This window comes from Numenius arquata, chromosome 8, assembly GCF_964106895.1.
Source record: "Numenius arquata chromosome 8, bNumArq3.hap1.1, whole genome shotgun sequence".
Classification (NCBI taxonomy): Eukaryota; Metazoa; Chordata; class Aves; order Charadriiformes; family Scolopacidae; genus Numenius; species Numenius arquata.
Window position 1 is genome coordinate 45,813,094 of NC_133583.1, and position 24,541 is coordinate 45,837,634.

Sequence of the window (24,541 nt, forward strand, 5' to 3'; positions counted from 1 at the left end):
AGTTTAAGAATCAACACTCTCAGGCGTCTTCCAGGCCTGGTACGCAGAGGGCTCAGCCCTATGGTTTCATTTGAAGTTGCTCAGAGCCCACAACAGTGCAAGTCTAAGGTTAAGCCAATAACATTTTAAACCAAAAATCCTAACTCAGAGCCCCCTCTGTGAGTATTCATCTGTGACACTGGGTCTGTTATTATGTAGGGTTTAGGAAATACTGTGACTGAAGTCTAGTTCTGTCATGGTGAAGATGAAGAGAGCCGACAGTGCTATATTTGATTTGAATTTCTTTCAAGGGAAAACCAGGGCCAGCAGGGCAGAAAGGAGCAGTCGGGTACCCCGGACCAGAAGGCATTCCTGGCAACCCCGGCAAGCCTGGGCTGCCAGGGAAGTCTGGCCCTAAGGTAAGTTGCTTTCCACATTTCCCCTCTTTATGGCATTTTGCATTACAAATTTTCTAAGGTTAGGGTATGTAAACAGAAGGAACCATTCTCAGTTCCTCGAGCATCTTGAAAATTAGACCAATTCCTTGCTTGCTTTCTCTTTTGCTCCTGATATTCTGGCCAGGATGTAAGGTTAGCATAAGGGAAGTGGGATGTGAGAAGAACTATTTCATTAGCATATTATAGTAGTAACTACACTCAGTGAAAATGCTTTCTTAATGAGAGAGCCTTCACAGTTGTGTTCCTGAAAATGAGCCATAGACCCCTAACTGAGGCTGTTTCCTCTCAGGCCCCGAGATAATCCCACATTTTCCTTGTCTTTGAATGTGCAATCTATGTCTCTGTACCTAAGCAATTCTGAAGCTTTCCCCAAAATCAGTGAAAAAGAATATTAGGTATCCGAGGTTGCTGGAATTCTTGGAAAGAAGTTTTTTGTCTGCCTGTGCTTTGCTGTGGGCCAAGGGTGGTGACCTGCTGCTTCTGGGAGCAGTGACACAGCTCTTTGCTTATTCACTCCAAACAGGAGGGAGCAAATTCCTTTAGTTGTTGTCACTGTTGAAAGTCTGATCACTTTGATTTCAGGTATGATATTTCTCAGTAGTTCTAGTTATAGATGGACCAGTAATTTTTATAAAAGGATGCCAAGTAGATCTGGTGTGAGGAATTAATCAAGAGGCTGAATGAGGCACCTCTGTTACAAATTTGCCTATGTGGTTGAACAAAGAGAAAATTAAACAAGTTACCCGTAGGGGGCAGATGTACCCTATTTGAGCCTTCTCAATTTTCAGATAATGCCCTCCTCTTTCAAATACTTAAAATTCTTTGGTGTTGGATTTAGGAGTATCACCCCAAAGAATTCTTACATTTTTGCCTTTCTACTCAAAATGTCATCTTTCATATTAAAATATATTACTCCATATTAACAATATATAGCAGCATTACAATTTTTAATAGAGAGGCTTTTAACTGATTTTTGCCACAATGAATTAGAAAAAAAAAAAGAACTTTTGCTATGTAAATTTATCAGTTGATCAGGCTATAAGCCCCAGAGCTTCAAAAGCTCTGAAAATTACATTTAATATAAAAATTCTGTTTCCTATAACCCTTTAATTTCTATGAATGCTTAATGGAATGTCATATGAAATAAGAAAGAAGAGATATATACACACATATATACATTTTTCTACTGAATCACGGAAACATTAATTTGGATGGTAGCAAATTTCCATTTTGTGTTTTTTAACATGTCAAAATTGGCTTAACTCCATGTACTCAGTAACATGTTTTTTCATTAAAAATAGTTGCTTTTTTTATTGTCTGACGTTCTCCTACATTTTCATAACAAATGTTCTGATCTTTCCTGATGTGGAATTGTTATGGTACATGAATCCCTACAGAGTGTGTACAATTATAGTAATATTGTCAGTATGTCTGGTATTTATAAATAAGCATGTTGAGTTTTGAATGTCTCTGTGGGAAGGTAGTCTCACTTTGTTTCTTGATATGGAATTCCTTCTTCTTGAAAAAATGAATACTGTGAATCTCAACTGTGTTTTCAGCCCATCTGTAATGAATGAATCCAGCATCTTATTTTCATAGAAGCAGCTCCTTATTGTAAGCTCAGAATCCTCAGACATTACACAACACTCATCCAAGAACCATCTCAAAGAGTCATCTTCTATAATTAATGGAGATTAGTGTTCTCTTCCTGTATATTTCAAAATAGAGTTAGAAAAGAATTAAATAGGAATCAGCGCTAAAGACTATTAATCTGAACATGCAAATTTTCAGGTTTGTGAAAAATTTTTGGTCTCATATAAACTATTCTGTGTGATTCCCTGTGGGAGGTAAAAGTACTCACCGGTATGCCCGTGAATACGGGCATATACACTTAAACGCACAATTACTGTGGACATAAGGTTGTTTACTATCCAACTGGGTAACTATCCCTGTTTAGGAGCATGCTAATAGGGAAGATGCCTTGCATAAGCCCAAAGAGCCAATTGATTCTCTTGAATGTTCTCAGAAGTCTTTCAAGTTCTAGATAGGTGATACCACAAAAATGACATTGTGATGTACTTATAGTAGGACAGAACAAGGTTTAAGATGAACAATGAACTGAACAACTGAAATGGGCTATGGCATGGTTAGTATTTCCTTTGCTGACAGTCAGTGACTTGTTAAACTATAATAACTTGACTCCTCAGAAACCTCAGTCCACCCCACAGTTAAAGCACATGTTGCTTTGTTGGGAAGTATGATGGGGTTTTGCTTTTGGAGTATTAGCAGAAATCCAGGTAATACTGCCAATTGTTGTCTTTCCATAGATTTTGGTGTACTATCAATGTGTGTCCATAGATACAGAAAGCATTAAATGGCTTTGACTGATTTTATACTATGTGCCTGTTTTTAGCATACAATGAAAAAACATGTTTGGCTGTTCTGCTTTTAATCAATTATTTTCAATTTGTTAAGGGTAATAAAGGAAACTCAGGCTTACCAGGTCTGGCAGGTTATCCTGGAGCTCGAGGTCCCAAGGGATTGCCAGGCATGCCAGGGCCCATGGGAGCACCCGGACTAAAGGTACACACGTGGGATCTTCTTGTTTAAGTACCATGTTACTGATACTGCTTGGTTTTCATACTGCATTCAGTGATGAGTAATTGACATCAAAACTTATCTGAAGGGTAAGACTGTAAATTGTCTTGAACTTGTTTCTATAAACTGTAATTTGAAAACAGAGTTCTCATCCACTTGGATGCTATTCCCAACTCCAGAAGCTGTTCAAGACACTTTGAATTTATTCACCCAACGATTTAGGGCCAAATGTTTACTGACCTTTCTTTTTAAACTTCTGTAACTTCTAGAACAGTTTGAATTATTTGAACATCCAATAGAAACATTACAGATAATTTTCTCCATTTAGAATAGGATTTTTCTTCTACAATACTGATTTGTAGTGCTCTGTGATATTTTATTGGTAAGCAGTTTTTAAAACCTTAAGTTAGTTGAAAACTGGGGGAGGGGAATACTGTGTCTGTCTTTGTTATTTTATAATGAAAATATTTTAGTATGAACTGTATTCACTATTTGTAGTGTTTATTGTAGTGCTCCCTGTCTGGATTTTACTCCTTTGTCTAGATAATGAGCCGTAGGAGGTAGTTCCTGCTCCAAAATTCTTGCAATCTCAAAAAGATGGGGAATAGATGATGTGAGGGAAAACACCACATAGCACAAAAGAACCGTTAGGAGTGGACACACTGAGACAGGCCAAAAGTCTGTCTTTGTTAAAGCAGAAAGGTAATACCTAAGAAAGAGCATACGTGCAAAGCAAGAATGAAAGGTATATATTCCCAGCCTTCATTGCAGCTCGGTAACCTCCTGAGGTAGACATGGTTTCTCTGTATTTGATAGTCCTCAGAGGATTTCTCTTCCGTGAACTTGTCTAGTTTCAGATTGAATCAATGTAAAGTTTTAGTCTAACGGCAAAGTGTTCCACAACTATGCTATGCCTTGCTCAGAGGATTACGTTTTAAATTTACTTCTAACCTGCCTGTTCTGTATTTCATTTTGTGAATTTTAGTGCCTGCAATGGGAGATACCATACTGGAAATGATCCAACATTTATGGTTTCTTTATGTTTCCAAGTCAAGGAACTGTAAAGTCACATTTGCATTTTAGTGAAAGTATAATTATTGAAAGCATTCCTGATGGAAATAAAATGAATGGAGTAGATCTATTAGAGAGAAAGCATATTCCACACTACTGCCAGGAAACCAATCTTTATATTTATAACTGTCATAATTGTAATAAAGGATGTATTATCTTTCTATTCACAGGGTGAGAAAGGGCTTCTGGGTCATCCAGGAAAGCAAGGGAAAAGAGGCCTTCCAGGATCACAAGGTGATCAAGGACCAGCAGGAGACCCTGGACTGAAAGGACAGACTGTACGTAATCACAGCTGTTGATGCAAAACAAATAGTCCAGGAGTTACCAACATGAAATAATAGTAAGGATGCCTGCTCCTATTACAGGGAGAAGATGGAGATCAAGGTTTAATGGGGTTTCAAGGATTCCCAGGTCCAAAAGTATGTGCTCGTTCTTTTCTGTTAGATCTTAAGCCATTTACAGAGTGAGAACATTAGGAAGGCACGAAATTAATCAGCTTTAACAATAATTTGTTCAAAATCTATCTGAACTGTTAGAACATTGTAGGCAGAACTGTGTACTCCGTGTCCAAAGATGAACGTTCTGGGTCAGTGTGCTTGGTGTTTTCATCATTACTGCTCTTAGAAATTATCGTACTGCCACTGCCATTGAAACAAGCAGATAGGTAATGTCCATGTTTGATTAAACTGTTCCTTTGCATTTTCAGGGTCCTGCAGGGGACATTGGCTTAGTTGGAATTCTGGGCCCGAAAGGTCCAACAGGCCAAGTTGTAAGTGTTTCATTCCATGAAAGAGATTGTCAGGATGGCTTGCAAGTAGCACGTTTTTAATTTAGGGAATCATCTTTTTTCTTATTAACAAGGCTGGAACCCTCCAACCAAACCTTTCTCTCTGAGACTATGCCTGCACTAGAAGCCTGTACTGCAACACTGCTCTGGTGGCAAAACGGGTACAAATACACAAGCAGAGCTCAGCTTTTAATCTTGAAGGAAAAAAGCCAGTTCTGCTGACAAAGCATGACTGTCCTAGTATAATTTTATCTACACAAGTATCTTTGTTGCTGTCATATTTTTGTCTATTGGGGTTGAACATTCTGTTTCTTCTTACTTGCAACAATGCTGATAGAACTCTGTCCTACAGCAAATGAAAAAAGGGTGGAACTTTGCCTGCAGTAAGACAGAGTGGTGCTCAGGCTTTATTGAGTAATAGGTAGTCTTTTTTTAAGTTCTTCCCTTTTATTTATAAGATTACTAAACTGCATTAGCTCATTCTTCGTGACACTTTCTTCAAGATGTTCTACTTTGCTACTCACCCAACAGGTAGAAGCAACTTTAGCATTTTGTAATACTGGGGAGTGTGCATCCAGCTTACAGCATCAAGTGTAAGAGAAAAAAGGGGGAAAGGTTGCAGCATGGAAGGCTTTACTACACAATGTTCTTCCCTCACTACTGCCATTGCCATCACAGGACTGAATTAGTTCAGTTAATGAGATGCAGAACAGCAGCTTTAGGGGCCTGTTCTAATAGCTGATTTCTTCTTCTAAATATTCCTATACAAGATAAACACTGGGAATAAGCAGTTTGTTCTAAGTGAAGTGGAACAGGAAAGTAACATTTCAGAAGCACTTACTGGCAGCCTTACAAGAGTACTTGTGGGCAGTAATATAGCTCAAGATATAATATAGTTGATTGTAGCTCAATAAATATGTGGTCTTTGGAAATCAGAGTACATAAGTTTCCACTGCTTTTATTTAGTGCATCAACTTTCACGTAAAAGAAAGGGGGGGGGGGCTTTCCAAGCATAACTGTTACTAATTATTAAAATAATTACCTTGCTGGTTTTGTAGCAATGTGCACTCAATATTCAGAAGGGGAATATCACCATGATCTTTTGGATATTTGCCAGGGCTGTGTTCTGAGCAACTTTAAACCTGAACACGTTATGAGGATTTTCTTCATTTAAAAACATGGTAGACTAATAAATTCTTTGCTTGTTTACAGGGATATATTGGCCCTGTTGGTCAAGAAGGCATAACAGGCCCAACTGGCAGGCCTGTAAGTTTCCCTTCTTTTTTGCATAATTTGGTCATTTCACTTACCCTTGTTTTTAACAGTCTTTTTTACAGCTAGCAACCTTCTCATTTTTCTACTTGCAAATAGCAACTAGCAGGATCATCTTCATGTTATACCATGCTGTTAAGCCAACGTATGTGACTCCAGCATCTCTAATACAAACAAGAAAAAAGTGACAAAAACAATGACAAAAAGTCACGGCAATGGCCTCCTGTCTAAGCACAGTATGCAGAGGGCATGCCTGCAGGGGCAGTGGGCAAGTCAAGGTATAAAACAGCACCCTAGTAACTACCATCTGGATATTTGTTCTCAGTCTTAGGTTTGAGACATGCCTAGAGGATTTCCACACTCGATTTCAATGTAGTTTATTTTCTATGTGCTGATAGAGCTGAACTGTCCAGAGTGTCCCTGTAAACACACTGGGAATGCTCACACGTCCTTGTTGGGGTGTTCCAGGTGCTGGTGAGGTCCCTGTTACAACTCAAACAACTTCTTGGCCTGACAACCTTCAATGCACCCCAGGTTCCCTGCAGTGGGGACCTCTGCCCTCATCCCTGTTCCCATCCCTTGTCGCATTCCCTGTGCCAGAAACAGAGCAATGTTCTGCCAGGGCACCCTCTGGCTCATGTCTTCAGACTACACAACCATGTAAGGTAGTTTTAGAAGCTCTTTGTACCACCCAAGTTTCTCTGTCTGATCAACAAGACTTGGAGTGAATGAGAATGTTTAAAAATTGAAATAATAATCATAAAAATAACAGGAATAGACAAGAAAAGTAATAAATACAAATATTTACAAGTGAAAAAGAGAGGAGAAGGGAAATGTTTCTTCTATAATTAGACTATTCTGTCTGCCTGTTGGGAAAAAAGACAGTACTTTAAGCCTTGCTGCACTCTTTTAAATCCCACTCAGGAAGAAAATTTTATAGTTGTGTATACTTGTATGAAGGCTTTTAATAGATTTCATATTGAATGTAATTAGCATTAAGAAAGCATTAAAGTTGAAGATTACTTCTTTGTGTTATGAAATGCTGCCATCAAGATGCAAAATTCTTCCAGAGAATTTTAAGATTGTTACCATCTTCATAAACACGGTTTAAGTGCAAAACTAACCAAAACTGTCTAGAAATGAAGAATGAAAAAGAGTGTCTAATCTAACTGTGAGAGGAGAACTAAACGGGTAATAAAAACAGATATGTAACCAATAGATTTCTTCAGTGATGGAAAAGACCAAGTTTTGTTCTCTGCTCTTAAGATGGTGAAGTACTGATGTGTTACGGTAGATCAAATTGTAGAGAATGCATCTGATTGACAGGGAGAACACTGATGGTTAAAATTACTGAGAAAAAACTTATAATCCAAAGGAAACAACAGGTTTCCACTTATGAGAATTCCAAGATGTTTTCAAATAATTTAGTTTTCTAATAGTACAGGAAAATTAAAGCCCCAGAGCTGTAAATACTTCCACAGATGAGACTGCACTTTTCATGTGAACAGCGTAACTCTTGTGGATGTTAATTTGCTTATTTCAATCCTAGGTGGCTAGAAAGCATAATGGATTAACAGCTTCTCTCTCTTACAGGGACCGAGAGGTGAAAAGGGCACAAGGGGTGAAATGGTAAGATGAAACAACTTTTGTGCTTTCATTTTTTTCGCTGTGTAAAAACTATTCCTGTGTTACTCTGAATGTACTCGTGCATGCTCTGGATGCCAGACAGTCCTGTTGTGCTTCTGGTGAGCACTGACCAAGAAAGCTGGTAGGATGAGTCAAAAGTCTGACCTTTTCTTGTTCAGCTTGACTTATCTAGATATGCCCAGATGGTGCCTGCTGTCGGGCAGTATGGCCCCTGATCGTATAGCAGTCACATACTCCAGATATGTCACAGTTCAAATCTAGAAGAAAAATCCTTTTTCCCATTTGTTGTCAATTCTCCAGTGCCTCACAGCACAGCCTGCATACACATATTCATACATCTATATGATCTTGGATAGAGAGGGAGAGGGTCAAGACAAGTCTAGAGCTGAGGATGGCTGTCCAGGTATGAGGATGGGTATGCCAGCTGTAGTAGCAGTAGGCAGCATTGATAGGTTATGAAGTTGCTGTCTGTCATTTTTCAGTAAGAATATTACATTAGTTTTTCTATATTAATAAATGTTTGATTTGATTTAAAAAAAAAGAGCTAGTAAAGTCTTCAATTAATAATGGCTGTGTGAAAAGCCATTAAATTATCGTATTTACAGCCAATATGAGTGCAATGATAGTTGATAGTTATGACATTACTTTATATGGCAGGTTTATAATTAATTACTTTTCCAGTAAGTGACGAATGTGATCTTGTTCCTGTTGCACTTACCCTGCCTTTCACCTCACTTAAAATCATTTAGTTTCTCTTGTCTTCTTGTATTTTGCTTTTAGCAGCTACCTGTGTACAGTACCAACCTAAATGCTTTATAAAAGTTTTGAAAAATAAATCAGAGATATTGAAAATTGCTTAAAGAATTAAGGCTTGGAACTAAGCTTGCTGTATGTGTCTTAGGGAACTTTCCTGATTGATTCTAATGCTCTTGAGGCAATTGCTGTCTCAGAATAAGAGGAAAACTGGTGTCTTAATTCTGCCACTATCAACCATCTTAACTGTCTTTTTCCACTGTTTCTTGATGAGAATTGCTGCAACAGCATAGAGCTAAAATTGCTGACACTAAAAAAAAATAATAATAAAAGCCATCCAAAATGGTGAGCAACAAACACCCACTTCCATTATTGGTGCTGGTATTTAAGTTATTTCCTAAATAAAGTCTTGAATTCATCAAGATGAATTAATCTCCTAAGACTGTCTTCAGAAGAAGAATGTTTAATTTTAAATCATACACAGTGGTACTAGTTTATATTACATAGCCAAGAAAGGGATTTATTTCCAACTTTTTCAAATGCGAAGGAGATAAAATTATTTTCATCCAACTGTGTATTTTGAGCTTGAATTTATACTCTTAGAGTTGATACTGGCATTTTTCATAGAATCACAAAGATTTTAACTTTTTTGTAGCAGTAGAAACTTTAGTTACAGTTTTTAGTCTGTCGGGGATGTAGTGTTTATGACTAGAAAGAAATGTCCTTTTATCCCCTAAAAACATGGAATGTAAGATTGTGTCTCCTTGTTGAGGTCAGTGGTGAACCAAAGTTCAGGTCCTCTAGGTTATTTCTGGAGAAAAATGGATAGTCAGAAACGGAGTTTGTTAAAAAATTTTAATCACAATTATTTTTAAATTCAAAATATTCATATCACTGTGAAACATTTAGAAAAACATGGAATACATTTTGGAGTATTGTTTCAGAATTCTGACATTTCTGAAAATGTGTTTTGATTTTCTTAATTTTTTTATTTCATGACATGTAACATAATGAGTTATAAGAGTCATAGGATAATGCAGGTTGTAAGGGATCTCAAGGCATTTCTGGACCAACCTCCTGTTTAAAAGAGTCAGTTCTGAGATCAGACCACATTGCTTAGGGCTTTATTCAGCTGGGTCTTGAAAACTTCCAGGGATGGAAATTGGATGATCTCTCTGGGCAATGGGTTCCAGTGTGTGACTATCCTCAAGATGAAAAAAGATATGATAAGGCATAAACTGTAATTATCTATTATCATCTTTTATCTTAGATTTACAATCATTAATGCCAGCTATTACACTGTATTGTGTATCAGACTATTATATTGCAGGATGTTATTAGGCTCTACCCATTATAAGATAAGGTGACATGACATTGAAATAACAAAAGTGGTCAGGGAAAGCATAACATTAATCAGTATTATTAAAAATACTTTCTTGGAAAATTTCAAAAGTCACGGAAAATATGAGAGTCCTTGGGACTGCTCATGTTTTCAAAGTTGCATGTATCATTGCATGTAAAAGTCGCATGTATCAGGGGCCTTACCATATTAGAAAAAGATTGGGGTTTTCACCTTTGAACTTCTGTACTAGCAATCAAATTGGGTGATTAAAGAATTAGAGAGCACACCAAAACTAACTGTTCTATTCTCCGGTTTTGTTATTATGAACTGGAATTACACTTTTCTCACTGAATTCTAAAGTGATCAAAGGGTAAATTAACTAGATTTGTAAAGGTAATCCTGTACATTCCAGTAAAACATTTAGCAATTAACTTAATCCATGAAAAGTGTAATTTAACCTTATTTTGCTGCTCTGCAACAGAAAGAAAGAACATTTATAACATCTTTACAGGGTTTTCAACACACTCTGTGCAGTTTTGTTATATTTTAAAGGCTTTTAAAGGTAATTGATATAGCCCTCTGAAGTTTAATGCAGTTAAGAAATGTAATATCCCCAAAAGTATTTCACTATAGTATTTCACTATAGTTAACAAATAGCATTTGATATTTACCTTTTTTTTGCATGGTATTTATTGACAAGGAGACAGTGAATCAAAACAAATCATATTCCTCTTCTGCAAAATACCTTAAATTCATTGGAACAGTGCAGGTTTTGATTTTTAAAATATTCAGAAACTGCTATAAATTTGAAATTTTCTTGTCCTAAGACTTTTTGAGTCTTAAAATTGTGACACGTGCCAAAAACATAGAATATTAACTGAAGCATTCAGTCATCTGAAAAATCCACTGGAATGTCTAAATCTCAGCACCCAGAACAAGGACATCTATTCATCAGAGAGTAGTGGTTACTGAGGGACAAACTGTTGAAGACTTTGTGCCTTGCCTTGGTATTTGCATAATCAAGTCCTGAACCAAGATAAACAAATATATCCTCACACTGTCAAGTTCATTTCTCGTTTGTTTTTCACACTTTCTCTTTCATTTTATACTAAACAAACTTCACCAAGCACGATAAGACAGCCCAGTAATATATCCACATGGGATTGAAGGTATCCTGCAGCAGTCTAACAGCGCCCGAGTTGCTGATCTGATTAATGAAATGTGTGGAGGTCATCCTTCTCAACTGGCATACAATAGTGCAGCTCTGTGAAACCCACTTGATTTGCAACAGCTGAGGGACTACCCCAAAATAGTGTCCGTCATCTCTGCAAACTCATCTCTCATCAGTTTTGTAATAATGAATAACAACAATAATATTTTATGCCTATTTAATAGTAATAGGATTTCAAAGGAAATGTCAAGCTGGGCAATAATCAAACTCAGAAAAGTAAAGGGAAGCCAGGTACCTACCACAGAATTCACGGGGATTTCTATACTACTGTATATGCTAAAATGACTTATTCTTTGATTTCCCATTTCCAACATTAATCATTAATGTCTTTATAAACTATCGGTAAATATTGACCTAAAAGATGGCATAGAGTCCCTTCTATAGATAAGTGGATGAAACATAAATAAGTATGGTCAGGATGTACCAGCTGAAAAGCTAACAATATTTGCAGTCCCAAGAGCTTATGCCGTTAAGGTCATCTTTGTTAAGTATCAGAAGACCTCTCTAACCACTCAGAAATCACTTCAATTTTGTTTCTCCCCTGTTCTCCAAAGATCATGGGTAAAAAAGTACATGTTGGGTTCAAAGCCTGTTGCAGTGCCTAAACATATAGACTTATTGGTATAGATTTGGTGCTAGGAATGATGTGATGATCCCCACTTTTCACACCCTTCATAATCCAGCACCTGAGCCCCCCTGGTACAGCCAGGGCAGGTGATATGCAGACACACTCAACTTGGGCAGCTGTGGAGATCAGTGTAATCCCTGACAGATGCATTCCCCCGTAGCTTCCATGTGCTCTGCCTTATGAATATGTCTAGAGATAGTAAGAAATACAGCTGGTATTCTCCTAAAAATCAATAAATTTGGAGCCTCGGTGACTCCTATCTGCTTTGAGAGCCTTTTTTTAAATATACATGAATTAATGTTAGATTGAATCTGACCTTTCTTTAACCACTTCCAGCTGCCCTTGCTGATGGCAGCTTGAAGCACAGCCCAAGTTCAGCAGCTGAATCATGACACACACAAATCTTGCTGTGAAACCTCACAGCAGGAATACTTTTTATTACTATATTAAGTGATTTACAACTTAATACCTCTTTGACTAGATCAGTTTCGCAATATTTGTCAGCATGACCATATCAGATAAGATTATTTTTCTTTTGGTAGAGACTTATTAGTAGCATAACCATACTGGTGTAAGAGGGCTTTTGTGGGAACAGCTTATTGTGCTTGAATAAATTGTACAAGCAGCACTGGCTAAAGAGTGCTTTGCTTAAATTAACTCAGTTATGTTAAAAGGTTTTACTAATACATAATGCAGGTCTGGCCCGTGCCTTTCATTCCTCCTTCTCTTTTGCTGGAATTAAGGCACTGCTACCTATTTTCCTTGCCATTCTTCTTGCCATTGTTTATGTTATAGCAGCTCCTAGAGGCTTTGAGTATATAGAGATTGAAGAAGAGAATCTAACAGAGACACAAGTGTCACTGTATAATTGTAAATATTCATAATTGTTCCATCTTAATGTGAATAGTTGCTCAAAGAAAGGATAATTCAGATGGGGTTATTGTCTTTGAGAGGGTCCATGTCTAACCCTAAGGCAAGCTTAAAACTGAGATTTAAGACTATGTGCATTGTAGGCAGTATAAGCTAGGGAAAAGCAGCTGTTCCTTTTCCTCCTCTCCTCACCACTGCATCATCCTACACACTAAAACAATGCTACTTAAGATGAGGAAACAAGGGTTTAACTTCTTGGATATGAAGGAAGCCTGCAATACCACTGTTAAACAATGAACATGACATGTTCTGGCTGAAAATTGACACTGCTAAAAAATGGAGCTGATAAATGCCTAGCAGATGCTCATGGATTAAAGTGCATCAGTCTGATTTTTACAACTACCCATAACATTATTTACAATGCTGATATGATCATTGTAGTAGTATATGACCTTGTAGTACTTGTATTGGCAACATGCAAATAATGCTGGCACATTGTATAGGATGTTATATCACTACTTTGTATAACTGCTAATGTTCCCTTAATATTGCAAATAATTGGATAAACAAGTAACCAGACAAGTCAGCAACTCTAACAGGAATATTCATACGTTATCAGAGTATGATACTTTAAGAATAATCTACAGCTTTACCAAAACTGGCATTACATCTTCTTCATTACATCTTTACATCTTCTTCATGTGATTTAAAAAATACATTAATATAAAAGCAGATATGCTCATCTATAACTTGTTGCATTTTATCTCTATTTCTTCTAGGGGCCTCAGGGACATCAGGGCCAGCCAGGGCCACCTGTAAGTGCATAAAAACCCCCCATGCCTGTGTTTTTCCATTGTGATTGCATTACAGAAACATGTGAAGTATCTAATATCTGGTTTCTCCCATTTTCCAGGGACCACCTGGACCACCAGGACCAAGAGTAAGTTCTGTAACAACCCTAACCTATAATATAGTCCTCTTTTGAGAGTGAAAATAGCAAGATCCTCTTCAAATGCATTGCTTGTTTCATCACTTGCACATAAATGTAAATATATTTTTCTACAACTTCTGTCACTACAGTAATACATTTTTTGAACCTTCCATCTTACGCTGCCAGTTCTGCTGTGCCACGCTGTTGAGCCCTCAGCAAGCAACGCTTACGGACACTGCTCGTGGACTTTTGACATAGGTTAATTCTGTCACACTTTAAAAGGTTTTACTTCTGTTCTGCATTTGAACACTCTGAAAGATAGCAGAAGAAAATGTTTTTCTATTTCTGGCCCAGATGTTCTCCCGATATATATACACACACAGAGATTGAGTTTGTTAAGGGATTGTACCAGTTAGGACAGAGTCAATATCTAAAGTGTCCTAAAGCTGTTATGATATATGTAAACTGAGAACAAATTGCAAGAACTAGATGTTTGCATGGGTGACTTAATTCTTTAAAAATAAATAAACCTGTTGTCTGGGTCTGGTATACACGTCATACAAATTGCAGAGAATGAAGATACACAAGAAACAGGCTTCTTCCTTCAGAGGCAAGTTTGTCAGTCTTGGTATTTGTTCCTGCATCATGAAGACTACTTTGATCTGTCAGCTGTTGATGGCTGATTGAGATATTCTTTGTGTGCTTCTCTGTAAAGGAATAACACCTTTTCACACTTACCTGGATTGGTTTTCTTAAGTATATAAATTAAATGGCTGGGAGGAATAAGTTGGGACATTAGTCTGTAACAACTATTATAGTATCTTTTTCCCAGGTCCCAGGAGTATGATCACTAAATTGGGTATGGGGATGCTAATAAAAATACGCTTTTTCTATATGCATGCTTGCATTCTTTGGAAATGGAAGGCAGGATCCTATTTTAAAAGTAAGTGTTTATGATGAATTCTTTTCTCAAATGACAAAATAATGAAGCTATTATGTATGTTGCTACAGTGCTCAAAGAATTTACCACCTGCTTTTTAGAATATTCCTGTTCGTCTTTATATATTCTGAAATATCTTTTTTCAGAAACAAGTGGACATCAATGCTGCTGTTCAAGCTTTGATTGAGTCAAACGCTGCGCTGCAGCTGGAGGTAATATATTTCAATGTATTTACATTATCATACTGGGTATGTAATTATAATTCTATTTTTTTGAGGACAGAACAGGGCTTCTTTACAAAGACTTAATTTAAAATGAATCATGGATAGCAAGTAATTACTGTAGAATATAATTAAATTATGCTAGGATTTATAGGACACAATAGAAATTAAGAAAAACAGCAGCATTTATACCTTTTTGTCATGATTGGCAGTAAAAGAAATTTATTGACTATCACACATAGCAGACTGCATCTGTTCAGCCGCAGATAACAACCCCAGGCAATGCTACAGGTTTGGGGAAGAGTGGCTGGAAAGCTGCCCAGCAGAAAAGGACCTGGGGGTATTGGTGGACAGCCAGCTTAACATGAGCCAGCAGTGTGCTCAGGTGGCCAAGAAGGCCACCGGCATCCTGGCCTGTATCAGGAATAGCGTGGGCAGCAGGAGTAGGGAAGTGATGGTGCCTCTGTACTGGGCACTGGTGAGGCCTCACCTCGAGTACTGTGTTCAGTTCTGGGCCCCTCACTACAGGAAGGACATTGAAGTGCTGGAGCGTGTCCAGAGGAGAGCCACCAAGCTGGTGAGGGGTCTAGAGAACAAGTCATAGGAGGAGAGGCTGAGGGAACTGGGCATGTTTAGTTTGGAGAAGAGGAGGCTGAGGGGAGACCTCATTGCCCTCTACAACTACCTGAAAGGAGGTTGTAGAGAGGTGGGTGTTGGCCTCTTCTTCCAAGGGAATAATGACAGGACCAGAGGAAATGGTCTGAAGTTGCAGCAGGGGAGGTTTAGATTAGGTATTAGGAAGAATTACTTTACTGAGAGAGTGGTCAGGCACTGGAACAGCCTCCCCAGGGAGGTGGTGGAGTCACCATCCCTGGAGCTATTTAAGAAACGTGTAGACATGGCACTTCAGGGCATGCTCTAGTGCCCGAGATTGTTGGTTTGTGTCTGTTTGTGGGTGGGGTGGGGTGTGGTTGTGGGCATTTGTTTTGGTTTGGTTTTGGTGTTTGGTGTTCTGGGATTTTGGGGGGGTTTTTTGTTTGGTTGGTTTTGGTGGTTTTGTGGGGTTTTTTTGTTTTGTTTTTTGTTGGTTGGACTCGATGATCTCAAAGGTCCCATCCAACCAAAAATATTCTGTGATTCTGTGAGATAATGATAGCGGCATTTAGGTCTTGATCTCAAAAATACTTCCATATATGCAAGTGTGTGGTCCCACTGATTGCAAGAAAATTCCTTACATGGGTGAAGTCAAATACATTTGCACATATTTTCTACGTTAAGTCTAAGAGTAAATCTCTGTTCAAAATCTGAAACTGCTAAGTATACTTTAAAAATGCACTAATTTTTTTCTTTTTTTCTTTTTTCTTTTTTTTCTTTTCTTTCCTATATCCACATTTTTATGTCAACATGTCATGACGTATTTGCATGATCTTAACTTGCCTGTAACTCCACTGCTTTGATAATTTGAATAAAATGTACTAATTTGTTTATTGGAATATGTTACTCTTACCCTGTTTTATATGGCTGATTGCATGCGTTACAAATACTTTTCTTCTCTCTGGCTATTTAACGGCCATTTGACTTTTACTGCATATACTGTTGTTGTGATATGTCTTTGTGGTAACACATTTGCTAATGGCCCGTGGCAGAAATACCAGAATACTGAAGTAACTTTACTAGATCACAGTACAGAGATATTCAAAACGCTGCACTACCTTAGCAATTTACTGCACAGCATCAAGAACCCCCTTGGCACACGGGATAACCCAGCACGCATCTGCAGGGATTTGCTTAACTGTGAACGTAAAGTGGCAGACGGTAAGTCCCCACTTTCATTAAAGCTTGAACACAGCTAGGCTTTGAAATGTGTTGCTTCCAATTGTAACTTTCTACATCAAAATTCTAATGTGAAGATTTTTTTATTACATTCTGTTGCAGCGTGCCTGACAGCTATCTTTATTTTGTCTTTATTCTAGATAAATTTTTTTAATTTTAAAGATGAAAGTATGTAGCTATCCAATATTATACAGGTATTAGAGAAGATAATATATATCATTTTTAAAAAGCGTCCAGAAAATTTGAAACTGAATCCAATTTTGTGATTAAAAGTTTCCCAAGTATTTATACCTAATCTGTAATGAATTTTTTGTGGATCAGATTCTAGATTCCTAATGAGAAAATTGTATGCAATACACTACCACTGTCAGATACACTCACAGTTGTTGTATCCCAGAAGATTCTGAACCAATATTTGAAATAAAAAATAATTATTTAAACCTGCAATGTCAATACTGTGACATAATTGAGTTTCTGAATGGCTAATAAAATAATAAATACCTGTAAATATCCCTGTTGTCAAATATTAGCACTAACAAGCTAAGGAGGAAATGGGAAATTAAGTTAGAGATTACAGGGAAATCGCTGTTGTATATAAGGATGGATCAGTTCTTTAAGACTTTAGTAAAAGATCAGCCTAACCTTTATTAGAACTGTGCTCTCCTAAATAAATAAAATAAATCTCAGTCCCTTAGGGCCATGGAGGTCACTGACACCATCCTCCGTCTCAGAGGATTACACACACACATACGAATTGTACAGCACAGGCTCACACATATTTAACCATAAATTAAGGGAAGCTAAATCTTTATATAAATTGCACGTGTCCTATTTCTGTTATTGGACTAAATCCCATGGATTCACAATGGCAAATACTGCTTATTACCATCACTAGGACATGTCATGTACAAGTGTCTGATGGGGGAAAGTCATTGGAGAAAGAATCTTCAAGATGCTGTGAGAGCAAGAGAATTTAGATTGATATTTTACATCCTGAATATATTCTCTGTATAAAGCCAAGCCCTAAATAAAAAAGTTAAGTTTTAATACAGAAAGAGCAGACTGGACATACCATTTGTTCTCCCTATTTAGCTGTAGAAAGAGAAAACATTTTTGAAACTATGACAGTATTCAAAACTCATTGTATATGTAATCAGAATTGAATGGTTATGAAAATTTGCTCGATATCTGCTATTAGTAGAATTATAATAGTGAAAAGGCTTTCACATTCCTTTTATTTCAGTTCCTAGTGAAGCTATGGTGATAATATGGTAATAATACTTGCCAAAAAGTATGACTATTTTAGCAAATCGTTTAGTAACAATTATATTTTGGGTTTATTTTCTATCTGGGATTATATAATAATAGGAAAATACTGGATTGACCCAAATATTGGATGTCCTTCTGATGCCATTGAAGTTTTCTGCAACTTCACTGCAGGTGGTCAGACATGTTTAAGTCCGCTATCTGTGACAAAGGTATGCATTGCTTCCAGAAAGACTCTATCTGTGCTGGAACTCTGAACAAATGAATGCTTATTTGCTTAACTCATGAAAAGATGTTAGATTTCAGGGGTTTTTTTTAATGTGCATCTTTGTGGAAGGGCACATTATATATTCTGTTATAGAAGTTACAGATTTTCTGGAGACAATATATGTTAGCGTAACTCCCACTTTGTTCATTTACTCACCATCCATGCTGGTAGAATTATTTTGTTTTGCTTTATACTTTTCTACATAAAGCATAAAAATAAGCTTGAAATGCTTCTAAGCTACTTGAGTTACTAATTAACTCATCACTCAGGACAGCTAAGTGTAGAGATGCTGAGGTCATTGCAGTGGGAAGGAAGAAAATTATGACTGCTTTTCAACACTTAGCTAATTTTAAATGCCATTAGGCAGAGACTTTTTTTCTTTATGTCATTAGTCTCTGCTCCTCTTTACATGTAGTCCTTAAACCCTTGGGAGTAGAAGTTTTGTATTAGTGGAGTTTTGCACATGCCCTGTAGTCACTAAGAGCCTCAGAAATACCATAAAGTTCCCATACGTGTCCTGTATTTGGAAGATCCCTGAATATGATCTAGCCTTGAGAAATTCTTGTTGAGTACCTGTATTTTCAGTCTAAAATCAAGGTATTGTTACAAACTTTTTTATTTTTAATGGGATGTAGGTATTGCCAGCACCTGTGGTCTAAGACGACTAAGCAGCAGAATGTGGCTGCAGTTAAAACGTTGCCGTTCATAATATTATTGTCTGAATCACAAAATCATTTGTTTCAGTTTCCTTATTTAAAAAGTATTTTCTGCCCAGCTGTGTTTCAACAAGGTTGTAAGCATTAGCAAATGTTTATATTTAAACTTTGAAAATGTCCTGTGAAAGCTTCTGTTTACAGTAATCACTATAACAGAACCTAACAGCTCTCCTGAAAAATACAAGTTGTGCTTTTTGGCATTGACCCCAATGTATAAACATGTATAGATGCTCCCATGCCTGAACACCACAGATGTATGTGCATGTCACTTTGCATTGCTGTGGTCATTCAGCATAGTCCAGCTGTAAGTCTAATGATCCATTTCTCTTGGAACTTAGTTGGAGTTCGGCGTTGGAAAAGTGCAGATGAACTTCCTTCATTTACTGAGCTCAGAAGCAACCCATAGCATCACGGTTCATTGTCTGAACACACCAATGTGGAGATTAAATACAGCAGGTGGCCAGAAAACATCTGTTAGCTTCAAAGGATGGAATGGTCAAATATTTAAAGCAAATACGCTACTTGAACCAAAGGTGCTTGTGGATGAATGCATGGTAAATACTTTTTAGCACTAATATTATTAAAACCATAATGGAGTTGCTGTTTAGACATTAGTAAATTTCTGCAAATAAATAACACTGATTTAGATTCACATCTGTAAAGTTTACTTCTTACATTGTTCTGCATGTCTTTATATGCCAACCTTTTGCTATTGAATTCAACATCTACCCAAATGTAAAAGCAATTGCAGTAACACAGAATTTATATATTTGCTGGGGAGAGATCAGAACAGAAATAACAAGGTCCTTGAGGAAACTTCAGGAACAGTCACTCTCAAAATGAAAATTCAGGCTTCAGTTAAGAGTTCTGTTGAGGTTACCTAACCCCAAAGCTCAGGTTCAAACAAACTGGAAATTATTTTTTGGACAGCTAAATATCTTTAAATTCATTGACTATGAGTCAATTGTTTGGTTATTTAATAAAATAGTGATGACTGGAAATGGACTCCATTGCGAACTAAAATATTACATCATATTTAGGAAAAATTGGAAGAGTTTATTAATTTTCTAATGCCTATTAGATTGCTTCACTTACCAAGATGGGAGCCATTTGGTAAATGTCTTGGTAGAACACTATGAAATATAGGAGACAAGCACTTTACACTTTCAGTATTTTATAACTCTGCTTTCATTTACAAGAATGAAAGACGTGAGACTGGTTCCATATGAATACAGGGGTGTCAAGTGAGATTTTTAATCTCAATACAAGAAGTGGTTTTACTGAGGCACTTCGAAGTTGTTATGCTTCCTCCCAGTCTGTTTGGGACTGTTTTAATCCCTGAGAAAAATTAAGGCATATAGTTGGTGGCTATTGAGAAGTGCTGTTTTTCTGTGAGTTTCTACAAGGTCTGTTGCTCTTTCTGTGGGAAACTGTGTATCATACAGATCTGCTGCAGACTCTCACACGCTTCCCTCTCTGCAGGGATTTCACTTTCCAGTGGTGCCCACTGTACTTTATGGATTTTAAGAATGGAGTGATTGCAAACATCAAGACACTCCCAGCCTCAGACAGTGTTATAATGTTATTTTATAATTTTTATGATGTATCAATTTTTTACTGAGATTTTTAAACGATTAGAATAATCAATACAAAGTTCATGGCAAAACTGCGGCTCTCGTTTGCCATGATTGCTCTTCAAGGGCCTACAAAGTCATTCAAGTGCCTGTAGAGTACATAACCTGAGACCTACCATTCAGATTCTGTTCAGGTGGATTTAGCAAGAGCTCTAGGAGTCTGTGTGAGCCCAGGACTGCTTGCAAAGTGACAGGCGCTCAGCTCTGAGCCGTGTTGCACTGTGTCTGCATCCACTCCAGATGGATTCCAGGCTGGGCATTTTTACAGTTACAGTTTTGCCAGAAGTGCCCGTGGTATTGCATGGGAGAAGTGGCATTTGTTAAATTACACAGTTCCTTTAGGAACTGCTGGGAGAAGAAGTGCTCCTGTACGCTATTCCTCCTCCTCTCACTCTTTAAGCACAATTTCCATTTGTGTTTTGAAGCTGATCTTTGATGTGAATCTTAATATTCTGCTTCTGTGTGTTGCAGATTGAAGATGGCAGCTGGCACAAGACACAGTTCTTTTTTCACACTCAGGACACTAATCAGCTTCCAGTTGTTGAAGTTAATGCACTTCCTCATCTCAAACCAGGGCAGCAGCACTTCATAGAAAGTGGTTCAGTGTGCTTCCTTTAAGGTTTCTGTCCTAGGGTTTTTTTTTGCATCAACATGAAATTGCTGCATAAATTGAATGCAAAAGGAACGATCCATTACAGGCAAAATTACTAGGAAACTGAAGAATCCTTTTGAACAGTGTTGGTTAAAGAACCTCAGGAAGAAAAAGACTTCCTCCTAAGGAGAAATGGCATTCAAAAAGAAAAGAAAAAAGAAACGACTACAATAATTTTCATAAAGTATTTTTAAAAAATTGGTTGGTGCTTTCTTGCATTAATTTCCTGGAAGTGAGTATCTGAACATGGAATTTTTCAGGATCTCTAATGTTCTTAGCGGTCTCTTTAACAGCACTGCAAAAAAAAAAACCATCTTGAGGAAAGCTAGAGACGTACAATACTAAGGAGCAATACTGGCTAATGCTCCTAAATGTGCAATAGCTTATATATGAAAAGTGAATTATGCCACAGTACTATGTCTTCTTTTCTTAAACATTGTTTTATTACAGTCCATTGTGGACACATACATCTTAACAGATGGCACACTACCTCTTTTGTGTTTTCTGTCCATGTTGCCTTGGTGCTCTTCATAACACAAGGTGCTTGTGGCCTTATCAGAGATTATTTGAGTCCCTTTTTATCTTTCAGACTGTATGTGCTGGTTACATCAGGATATGTTTCTGTTGTAAAGGTACTTATTTTAAATCATTGGTCATATACTTCACTACAATTAAAACATTATTTATGTGGATTTCTTGTTTAAACTATTTTTTGTGTACTGTTGTGGAAATGGTATATGAAACAGCACGTTGTATATGAGGCATATAGTCAGACCAGCTAGCTTTACAGCCATTGTAAAAACTATTGTGGAAGAGCTACCTACAGTAGTTTTGAGTTTTAGATCCTGTATTTCAATTAACATTTCTAATGCCAAAGGCATCTTAAGATGATATATTGTGTATATATTTTTTAACTTGTGAAAAAAAATCTACTACAGCATGTCTTCTGAATGGCTGCTGTTAAATTATAATCAGCATTTCATCAACCTAAAAATTCCATTTTTTGCAATATTACTAGATCACTTGGAGTTTTTTAAATTAAGCCTAAACTGTTCAACCACCTTTATTAAAAAAAAAGAACCATTTTCATTAGGAAAAGCACTCTTTATAATGGTATACCTCTATCTATTATGAATCCAAAGTGTGCTCAGTAGTACATGGCAATGTGATACCAATCTTTACTGGGGAGCAGGGGAGTGTTCAGACAACTTGTTTAACTGTCTTGATCCACAGGAAACCATACTTACCAAAGTATAATAAAATAAGCTTCCAAGCTATCTGTTTGTCTTTTACTATTCTGTTTTGTATTGCATAGTTCATTCTTAGTAACGCTGAAAATCCTCTAGAAGGGTACTTGTTAGGTGGCCAGGCTTCCTTTACCCAAGGGGAAGAGCACACGCTTCCTGCCTTAGAATACTGTGAGAGTGACGGTGTTTACTTTGACAAGGTAACGTACACGTACATCCCATCTTACGTTTCATATCAAAGCATTGGTTGTGTTCCCTTTGAGAAAATCTGATAAAACTAAAGACAAAGCAAGATTACAGAGTGATGATAAAGGTTAGAGAAAATGCCTCACTTCTTGCATTTGCAGCGTCACTTGACATTTGCTCTTAGTTTGCCTGTGAAGCTGATGTTGTGACAAATGGATTATTTATTTTTTGTAAGAATGTCATCTTTTAGAAAATGTTCTGCTTCGTGTATATTAGTCTCATTGCCCTATTTTTGGAAATTCTTTATAGCCTATATTTATAGTTTATATTAGCATGTCTCAGAAGTTACCTATTTTAAAAAGAAATAGCTTAAAGCATTATGAAGCTGCTCAGATGTAAATGTGTGCATTTCTGCAATTGAGGCAGAAATGCCCATCCTGTGGAGGCAGCACAATCAACTTGTGCCACAGGACGCTGACAGGTAACAAGGCACCGTGTGGCTTGAGCTGCGTTTCCAGAAGCGGGTGGCAGTGTGTGTTTTGGAAAACCTCTTGTATTCAGACATCTCGGTCTGAATATACCGAGTATACATGTATACTGAATATACTCTGGTATACATACTGGAGCTCCTAAAGGTGTTCGCAGGAGATCTGGTACAATTTTGTCCCACCACGTTAACAAGTACCTGTACTCTGCAATTAATTTTTTATGGTTTCTGAGGTGGTTGCCTACTTTGTTATCTTTCATTTTAAAGCAAGCCCTCATCTAGATTACAAGAGTCTTTGTCACAATTCTTTTACCCTTCTTATTTTCCATGGTTAAAAATCCACTAAGAAGTGGGGCTTTGAAACGGCCTAAAGCAGGAGGCATACAGCCTAGAGGCCACAGGATGCCCCCAGCGCCGCGGGGAGAGGCAGATCTCCTCTTGGCTTCATCCTAAAGCGGGTGGAAGCCGCTCCCTTCTCTCCTGCCCCGGGGCAAAGCCCTGCCCTTGCGGCGCCGGCCCGCGGCGCGGCAGGGTGAGGCCGCTGCAGCCCGAGGGCCGCCAGGCGGCGCCGCCGCCCAGGAAAGGCCGCGGCCGGGCCCGCCCCGGCCAGGCCCCGTCGGGCACCGCGTGGGGAGGCGGCGCCGCGCAGCTATGGCGGAGCTGGAAGGCCCCGAGAGCCCTCGGCGGTCGTCAGGCGGGCGTAAGATGTCCCTGCAGAGGTAGGGGCGAGGGCGGGGTGCGGGAGCGCCCTCACGTGTCCCGCGGAGAGCCCCTGGCCTCCGGCGTCTGCGGCCGCCAAGCCTTCCGGCCGGCCGGCCGGGCCCCCGGACCGCTTCCCTCGGGCTCCGCGAAAACTCGGGGCCGCCCAAGGAAAAGGCTGCTCCGGCCTCTCCTCACTCAGCGCCGCCGCCGAGGGCCTGCCCCGGGGGTTCTGCGGGGCCTGCTGTGGGCCGGGCCGGGCCTGCCCCGGGGAAGGCGAGGGAGCCATGCCGAGGCTCCCCGAGGGGCGCGGCGTGGCTGTCTGCTGAGCTGCAGCCCCGCGCCTTCTGCTTTGCCCTCCGTACGTTTGGAGAGGAGCAGCCCTCCCTGGGGTGGGCGATAGGGCTCGGGTACGGGGCCGTTCCGTGGCGACAGGAGCGAGGGGACTGCTCCTGGGCGTGTGGGGAGTTTTGTCCTCGGTAGCAGCGTCTGCTTCTGCCTGTTAATTGGGGTCTGCGGGCAGCTGATCTGTGGCAAAACATTCATAAAGCTTGCGCGTCGTGCCTGAGAGGTTCCCTGACTTTGGGGTTTGCACTGCTAATAGCCAGAAGTATTGCTGACGATATTGTCCTGTTTTTTCCTGTGTCAGGGAAAAAAAGGATGCAGTGTTCAGGTTTTGGTGTGAATCCTCAATATTTAATTTCTGTCTGCTTAAAACTGGGAGCACTGTAAGCCGGCATGGCACAGTGCACGTTACAGGTGGCGTAAACAGAAAAAAGCATGGATGCAGCCAGGCTGTGAAGCATAAACTGGTACAGCCTTGCT

General features: G+C 38.6%; 2 protein-coding genes across 2 annotated transcripts in view; both read left to right on the forward strand.

Annotated features, from left to right (window-relative positions):
* COL24A1 (collagen type XXIV alpha 1 chain) overlaps positions 1-21,786 on the forward strand; it is a 145,892-nt gene extending 124,106 nt beyond the window's left edge. The window contains exons 47-60 of the mRNA XM_074151798.1: positions 291-398; positions 2,913-3,020; positions 4,277-4,384; positions 4,472-4,525; positions 4,813-4,875; positions 6,106-6,159; positions 7,759-7,794; positions 13,416-13,451; positions 13,550-13,576; positions 14,654-14,719; positions 16,375-16,543; positions 17,930-18,039; positions 19,150-19,365; positions 20,917-21,786. Coding sequence (XP_074007899.1) covers positions 291-398; positions 2,913-3,020; positions 4,277-4,384; positions 4,472-4,525; positions 4,813-4,875; positions 6,106-6,159; positions 7,759-7,794; positions 13,416-13,451; positions 13,550-13,576; positions 14,654-14,719; positions 16,375-16,543; positions 17,930-18,039; positions 19,150-19,365; positions 20,917-21,063 — 1,302 coding nt within the window. The 3' untranslated portion in view covers positions 21,064-21,786. The remainder of the gene's footprint in view (positions 1-290; positions 399-2,912; positions 3,021-4,276; positions 4,385-4,471; positions 4,526-4,812; positions 4,876-6,105; positions 6,160-7,758; positions 7,795-13,415; positions 13,452-13,549; positions 13,577-14,653; positions 14,720-16,374; positions 16,544-17,929; positions 18,040-19,149; positions 19,366-20,916) is intronic.
* A 1,855-nt stretch (positions 21,787-23,641) lies between these two features.
* ZNHIT6 (zinc finger HIT-type containing 6) overlaps positions 23,642-24,541 on the forward strand; it is a 36,228-nt gene continuing 35,328 nt past the window's right edge. Inside the window, exon 1 of the mRNA XM_074152465.1 lies at positions 23,642-23,736. Coding sequence (XP_074008566.1) covers positions 23,669-23,736 — 68 coding nt within the window. The 5' untranslated portion in view covers positions 23,642-23,668. The remainder of the gene's footprint in view (positions 23,737-24,541) is intronic.